The 7,759-nt window shown below is 58.9% G+C and overlaps 1 protein-coding gene across 1 annotated transcript; it reads right to left on the bottom strand.

The window, feature by feature from the left end:
- Positions 1 to 2,767: 2,767 nt before the first annotated feature.
- Positions 2,768 to 7,759, bottom strand: ELF3 (E74 like ETS transcription factor 3). Its single transcript, XM_074850406.1, has 9 exons — positions 7,658 to 7,759; positions 6,710 to 6,878; positions 5,990 to 6,211; positions 5,648 to 5,734; positions 5,436 to 5,555; positions 5,149 to 5,238; positions 4,386 to 4,502; positions 4,010 to 4,205; positions 2,768 to 3,865 (listed from the first exon to the last, which is right to left on the bottom strand). The coding sequence occupies exons 2-9, from the start codon at positions 6,870 to 6,872 to the stop codon at positions 3,745 to 3,747; spliced, it is 1,116 nt and encodes a 371-aa protein (XP_074706507.1). The 5' UTR covers positions 6,873 to 6,878; positions 7,658 to 7,759; the 3' UTR covers positions 2,768 to 3,744.

Genomic DNA, 7,759 nt, shown 5'->3' with positions numbered 1-7,759 from the left:
CCCCAGCCCATGCCTGCACACCCCTACCTCTTTCTCCTCCTCTGGCCCAGGGTGCCCATACAGCTGAGGGGTCTATGGACTGCACACCTCTGCCCCAAGCCTCCCAGCTGGTGTGCCCCCCACTTGGCAATGGCAGTGGGGTGGTAGTAGCGGGTGCTGGGAACACCAGGGGCATGGGAGAAGAGGCAGACAGGTTCCCTGCTGCTGCCGGAGCTGGTTAAACATTGTCCCAGGCCAGTTAAGTAACACAAACCACAGCGAGAAAGAAATTAAACTGCTTGAGCAAACAAGGTGCGCTTGGCAGGGCAGCAGGCTGCGTGACAAAGTGCTCCCCTCTCCCTGCCAACCTGCCAGGTTTATCTATTGATGAAGAATAAACACCTCGCCCACAACCCCAAAGTTGGAAGCACAGCAGCCAGAAGAACAGACCACTCCTGTGAGACCTAGGCTTGTCCTGCTCAGTGTCCTCTCCCTGGACATGCTGATTGCCACCAAGCACTCTCCCAGCCCCCTGCCACATATGCTTCTTCCATGGGCAGCCTGAGAACCTGGGCCTTGTCCCTCCTGCCAGCTGTCCAGGTCCAGCCTGCTCCTTGCAGCAGCTCCAGGAGGTCGGGGATGGACCTGGAGCACTCTCCACCCGCTGGAGCCAGCAGACGCCAGCTGGGAAAACCTGTTCCCTGGGGAAGGTTATGCAAGGAACGTGACGGAGATCTGGCTGCAGCCCAGACCACGGACTAGCTCCTGGTTCACACCCAGGGACTGGGACCTCTTCTTGCACCACAGGGCAACCTTGATGGCCTTATCTCAGCAGGTGGATCTGGGAGCAGTACAACTTCATCCCAGCACACTAGAAGGCAAGAGATGGAGGTCTTCCATATGATTTTGTCATCCCTGGGATTCTGCATGACTGCAGACCCCCTCTTATGTCTTGCTGAATTGCAAGGGTGAGCATGGCAAGGGATGGCATGGCATGGCATGACCACAGGAGACCAGGCATCCCAGCTGGACCAGCAAGGCAACTCCTCATATAAACAGCAGTTGAACCCAGAAGAGGTTGGATCTGGCCCATGGCAAGGCAAGGGGGCCATGCCCTTGATGCTACTGCAGCGTCTCCAGGAGGTCCTTCAGCCTCCACTAAGTCCACAACTTGGGTGCTGCTGGCAGAGAAGTAGGGTGCCCAGGGCCATGGCCACTGGGAGTTTGAAAGCAAGATGGGAGACTTGAAGCAGGGTCTGTGGTTCCCCCAGCCCTTGGACCCATCTCTTGTTATCCACATCCTGGTGAAGCAGGAGCCTGGGCTTCCCCCAGCAGCATAGTGGCTCGGCAGTGGGGATGCTCTAAGCCACCAGCCTCACCCTCAAGTTGGGGCCAGGCAGACTGTGGGTAATTCCAGCTGTTGCAGCCAGGACAGCTCAGGGGAGACAGCACAGATGGTCCATGTGAGACCTTGCTTTGAAGGACTTCTATTTCTCTCTTTTGCATCAGGTCACTCTTGCAAGTGTGGGATGGGTGATTGTTAACTGCACCATGTCTCCGGCACTAATGAAGGGCAGTCAGGGAACAATACCTGGGTCCTCCTGCCAAAAAATCATCTCAGGCTTTGCAAGGCACCCTTATTGCCTAGGGGCATTCCAAAAACTCCCCTCACCCCCACCACTGGTGGGCTGGCTCCCCTCCTTAGTCACTCCAGAAGGATATGGCATTGCTTTAGCCTGGGCATCCCAGACCTGGTCAAACTCCCAGCTCAGAGCATGAATAGGAGCTGAGCAGTGCTCCCCCTGCATGGCCACATTCAGCAGGGTCCTGTACACCAGCAAGAGGTTGGGGTGGCAACAAGACCCTCTGGTGCCCAGCAGCATTGAGAAAGACTCGTCATGAAATGCAGGTGATGCATGCCAACTGGGAGCGATGCATGGACCACTGCTTGCCAAGCTCATGGTAGGAACATACCTGAGCACCTGCTTGGCCCCCAACCCCATGAATTCCCTCTTGCAACCCCACAGACATCCTGTGGGTCAGAGGTATCCTCCCAGCACCCCTGGGGCACCCTCCCTGCCTCCTCATGGCTGGGCTAGCTGGGGAAGTCTGGTGTTGCTGTTGAGCAAGAAGGGGCAGATGGTGTGTTTGGGCTGTCCACACTGTCAGGCCTTAGCAGTCCCCCCTCCTGAAGATGTGGTCTTTGAGAGGCACCCAGGTCCTAGGAGAGGCTCCCAAATAGCCAGACTGGAAGATGAGCAAGCCTTAAACATATTGTAGTGACTGTGCTATTTCTTTATGTCCCTTCACGCCTCAGAAGAGAGCACTGGCCAGACGGGGGCTGGAGGTCCTACCGCAGCCTGTGATCCCCAGCCAGTCTGGGGACCTTAATGTGGAAGGAGCTGAGAGACCTGCCCCCACCAGACCACAGCAGACTGGGCTCTGGGACCAGGAATTTGCTTCTGGCTTGGAGCTGGTGCTCCAGGAAAACCCTCCTGCAAAGATGAGTGCCATGGCTGAATTTCTGGAGGGTCCTCAGGAGGACCAGGGTTTGAGAGTGGGTGTAAGATGCCCCTGCATGGCTGGCTTTGAGACAAGGCCTCCAGACCTCACTCCCACCAGCCCAGGGACAAGCAGCCCACCTCATCCAAAGGAAGATCCTGTGACCCCGTACCAGGATGACCAGGCAAGTCCAGGCCACAGCAGGCAGGAGGGATGGTAGCAGATGGGGTTCCCGCATGAGTTTGGTCCCCACTATGTCTTTAAGAACAAGCAAAATGACAGGAGGTACAAAAAACCCAACCAAACAACAATTTATTCCTCTTATGTTCCCATTTGAAAAGGAGGAAACCACATGCACCTGCTGGGTGCGTGGCTGGGCTGGCATCCCCCTCCTGTGGCTGACACAGAGCCAGTCTGTGCCCCTGTGACACTGCTTCAGTCCAGCTGAGCATCACCACCTGCTATGAGACACGTGCGTGCCCTACAATGCACATTCTCACACGGGAACATCTTACAAATGAAAAAATATATCTGTACATTCATTCTGTGGTTTTTTTTGGTCTTACATAAATTAGAAGCTACTTTTGGGGAAAAGGCCTGTTTTCAGATACAGGCAGCTGGGCTGGAAATGCAGAGCGGTCCTGCTGTCCCTGGTCCCCTCCCCCCTGAGGGCTCTCCAGGGCCAGGTGAAGCTCCACAATGTTCCCGTCTTCTCTCAGCAGGTGCCAAACTGAGAAGCTGCTGCATGGGGGGGGCTCACCCATCGCACGCAGAGCAAACAGGACGGTGGGCACCTTCAGCACGGTGCAAGCAGTGACAGGGGAGGACCCCATAGCTGGGACAAGGTCCGTCCGATCACAGGTGAGACGGTGGTGCTGCCCCTCTGCCCAGGCAGTAGGTGGGTGACAGCAGGAGACCTGCTGGGCTCTCCCTGCCGTGCCAGCTGCCAGTCGAACTTCTCTTCCCCTTTCTGTTTGTCCAGGCTTTGAAACAGCCAAAGTCACTGCGACTCCAGTCGGAGGTACAAATCCAGCGAGGGAAATAATGGTTTACAATAACCTACTGGAGCCAAAATATTAGCTTTAAACAGCTCTGTGACGGCAGTCACCATCACGCACGAGTGTGCCCATGCAAGGGTCAGCATTTCACACGCTGCACAGGGCATCAGCTTCCAGATACAGCTGCAGGCAAAGTTTCTTGCCAAGGAGCCCAGCTTGGGGCTGGCCCCAAGGGGCTTGTCAGTCCCTGGCTCATCCAGATGTCCTACAGCTCCTTGTTCCGGTTGAGCACCTCTTCCTCCTTCCAGCCACTGGAGTTCTTCCCAAACTTGTACACCAGCCGTCGCCCATCGACTCTCTCCAGGATCTCTCGTTTGTAATAATATCTGGAGGAGTTGGAGGTGGAATCAGGGCTCTGGATGCAGCCCCACATGCTGGGGAGCTGCTGTGGGGGATTGAGGGTGAGCCCTGGTGGGTCTGACCCAGCCCTGTGGGGCAGGTCCCCTTTGGGGGCAGGGGAGGGCACTTACCGCATGGCTCGGCTCAGCTTCTCATAGGTCATGCTGCTGTTTTTCTTCTTCTGCCCCCAGAGCTGAGCAACCGCCTCTGAGCGCAGGAACTTGAAAACGCCCTCCCGTCGGTCCTCCCACTTCATCAGCCCCTCGTTCAGCTCGGGGTGGATCAGGATGTCTCGGATGAACTCCCACAGGTGGGTACCTCTTGGGGCTGGAAGAGGAAAGCAAGCTGTATAGCAGGGAAGATGCTGTGGGTCCCTGCACTTTGGACCTCCCTAAACCCCCCTGCCAAGGGGCATGGCCAGTGGACATGGCCCTTCCTCCCATTTCCCCACCACGGAGCCAAGCTGGTGGAGGCAGTCCCCGCTCCTGGGCTGGAGGGTCCACGTACAGTGCTTGCTCTTCCGGCTCTCCAGGCAGTCTCTGCTCTCCTTGCTGAGTTTTCGGGGCCGTCCCCGTTTCCGCTTGCCATGTTTGCTGTCCCCTTTCTTGCTCCCTGCAAAGCCATCTGTGCACACAGACAAGGGGACATGTTATGGTCTGCCGAGCCTGCTGGGTTGCAGCTCCCCTCTCCCTGGGCACAGAGATGTTGACCTCAGGAGCAGCACAGGGGAGAGCTGGCTGGGGCATGGGGAGAGATCAGGGGCTGCACCCTCTTTTGAGGCCCAGGTACCAGCGAATGATCCCCCTGTGAGCAAGGTCTCCCCATTCCCTCCAGCCTCATCCCACCCTCATCCGTGCCACCACGCTTAGGGCAGCAGCATGCTGTTTGTTCCCCAAACCTTGCTGCTTCTTTGCATCCCCAACATCCCCAGTATCATCACCAGCTGAGATCAAAACTGAAAACACAGCTTTCAGTGCCCAGGATCTCTGGCTGCAGCCTTCACCCTACCACTTACCCCTTCCCACCAAGCTCCCTGCTGCCCTGCCTACCCCAGCTCTGCCCCAGAGCCTGCACCATTGCCATGTTCAACAGAGAGAAACAGACCCACGGTGCACAGAAAATCAACGCCCCCCCCTCCTTGACAGCATGGGGATGGGTGTTCGGGTGTTGTCCCTAAATCACTGCCAGACAGGATGTTCTCTGCAGTTGCTGGAAGTGCCTGGGAGCAAGCCCTCCTTTCCCAGCTCCCAGTGGGAAGCCAACAACTCACCATCAGGGAAAAGCTTTGCTTCTGTTGGATCGAGGTCGAGGTCACTTCCACCGGAGTCCTGGGAGTTGGGGCTGTGGGACATCACAGGCCCTAGGAGGCAAAGGGACAGGGCTCGGGCCACCATCCGCTGGAATCTGGAAATGCTTCCCCCGGGTTCCCCCCTGCCCCCCTGCCCCAGGCCCTGCAGGTAGTCTGCTGCAAACCTGCCCTTAGTGGTGGGGCAGTTCCCCACTGATCTCCCAGATCAGGGCAAGCAAAGGGAGCTTGTTGCAGGGCAAAACACTGACCTGAGACATCAGAGCTGCCTGGGGACATGGCACCAGGCAAGCAGGTGAAGTCTGTGGATAGGAAAGGGTTTGTGGGCTTCATGTCCTCAAGGAATTCCTTGGCACAGGGATTTCCCAGCTCTGGAAGGGGCAGAGAAGGGAAGAAGGGGTTAGCCCAGCCTGCCCAGCACGTGGTCCCTGGCGAAAAGGCTTGGCTGGAGCCTCTCTCTTACCCAGGTGGCTGGAGTCCAGGAAGGTCTCTTGGGAAGTCGCATCCTCTTTTTCCAGCAAGTCAATGATCCAGTTCAGCTCATCAGAGGCTGCAGGGGTGGGGGGACTGGGATTAGCGATGCTTATTCAGTATGGAGGGGAATGGTGCATACTGGGAGCTGAGCCCAGCCCTGCCCTGGACTCTGGTCTGTGCCCTCACATCCCTCTGCACAGTCTTCCCAGTGCAGCCTTCCCCGGGCAGCCTCTGCAGTGCCCTGGAAGCACGGGGTCCTGGGCTGGGGAGGTCCCAGCCTCAAGCTTCAAGTTGCCAGGCCTGGAGCTGAAGGGGACTTTGGGACACTCACTGATCTCATGCAGGCGGTCATAGAGCTCGTCCCCCAGGGGCCCGAAAATGAGGCGCATCTGGTCCCTGGTGCAGTGGCAGAGTGCGTGCCCGTCCATGTTGCAGCAGGAGAAGTCAATGGAGCTGGCATCGTACTTATTCTTCTCCACGTGGTAGCTGATCCATTCCAGCACCTGCACCTTGGTCCAGAAGTACGGGAGCTCACTGAACCACTCCGGCTTGTCTGCAAGAGACAGAGAGCAGGGCTGAGGGACAGGGCGGCCGTGCCAACGCTGTGTGCCGTGTGCTGGTTTTGGTGCAATTTGTCCCCTCTGTGCTGGCATTCACCCTGCTCTGCTGGTGTGTTCCCCCGTGCCTCCCCTGGGGCCATCCCATGACGGTCCCACTGGCAGAGGGAGACCCCCGGCACAAGGACTGTACTTCCGAAATGCTCTCCTGGTGAGCCCGGGCAGCCCATCCCCTGGGGTGTGCTTGAGGAGGAGGGCAAGGAGTCCCTCATCCCCCATATGCATCCAAGAAGCTGCACCTTGTGCCACTCAGGGTCTCCTCCAGCAGCCTTTTAGCCAACACACCCCTTGGGAAGCTGAGGCATGGTGCAAGCTGTTGAACTGCCCCAGTGGCACCTGGACCTTACAGTGCTCACCCAAGCCAGCGGCACTGCCTTGCTGCTGCCCTGCATGCTGCCTCCCCTGCGCAGTCACCACCTCTCCCCCAGCCCTACCTGTGCTCTGTGCCGGGGGCTGGCTGGCGGGGAGGCTCAGCCCCAGGGCACTGTCATCCTCAAGGTGTCCCAGCACATCCAGGGTCGGCTGTGCCTCGTCTGGCTGGTACATGGCGCTGATGTAGTTAGAGAAGATGTTGCTGATCTCACAAGATCCCGCCATCAAGCTCTGTGCCAAGAGACCACAGTGAGCCCCGGCCCGAGGAGGCGGCGGGGGACCTGAGCCCGCAGCACCTGCAGCATCCCTGGGGCTGGGCTGGGTGAGGCCAGGCTCTCCCTCCCTCCACCCATCGTCACCTCTCAGGTCACTTCTGCAGAAACACCTACCCAGCACCCGCCGGCCGGGGCTGGGGCCTGACTCACCACCGCCCCGGGGGCCGGGAGCGAGGGAGGCTGAGCTGGAGCAAACCGGGGACACAGCGTCAAGGTGCTTGCAGAGAAGCCCCAGTCCCCAGCAGCCTGGCCTCACCAGCCAACACAAAGGGACAGCAAGTGGGTGGCTGGCAGAGAATGGTGTTGCAGGGCACCCAGCCGCCGAGCACTCCCCAGCCCCACGGCCAGCAGTGCTGGGGCTGGCACACCCGCTGCCCCACCGCCCGCTGCAGGGACTGTGGCGCTGGCAGCTCCAGTCCTCTCAACCAGTCGCAAGAAGCACATCCCAGTAACTCTGCAGCCAGGAGGGGACCAAGTCCCTGCCTGGCCCTCGTGGAAGAGCCAAATCTTGCTGTTCGCTTGACAAAACCTGGGGGCTGGAGCGAGGGAGGGCCTCCAGACGGCTGTCTCGCTGGGCCCCTGAAAGGGTGCGCAGCTGCGGTGCGAGAACAGGCGCGCAGTGAGGAACGACCAAGCGCATCCCCCGGTGAGAGCAAAGATGCACAGGGAGGGGAGCAAAGCAGCCGTCCTGGGCTGGCGGACATCAACAGGCCCCGGACGAAAAAGCTTTGGTACCTTCTGCGATGGCAATCCTGGGGGGGGGCAGCTAATCCAGAGAGCAGCGAGGGGAGACGAAGTGCACCCTGCCCGGCCGCTAGCCACTGCTCATGGGCCCGG

This window comes from Strix aluco, chromosome 25, assembly GCF_031877795.1.
Source record: "Strix aluco isolate bStrAlu1 chromosome 25, bStrAlu1.hap1, whole genome shotgun sequence".
NCBI lineage: Eukaryota > Metazoa > Chordata > Aves > Strigiformes > Strigidae > Strix > Strix aluco.
The sequence above is the reverse complement of the archived record's forward strand: the minus strand, read 5'-3'. Positions and strand labels throughout refer to the sequence as shown.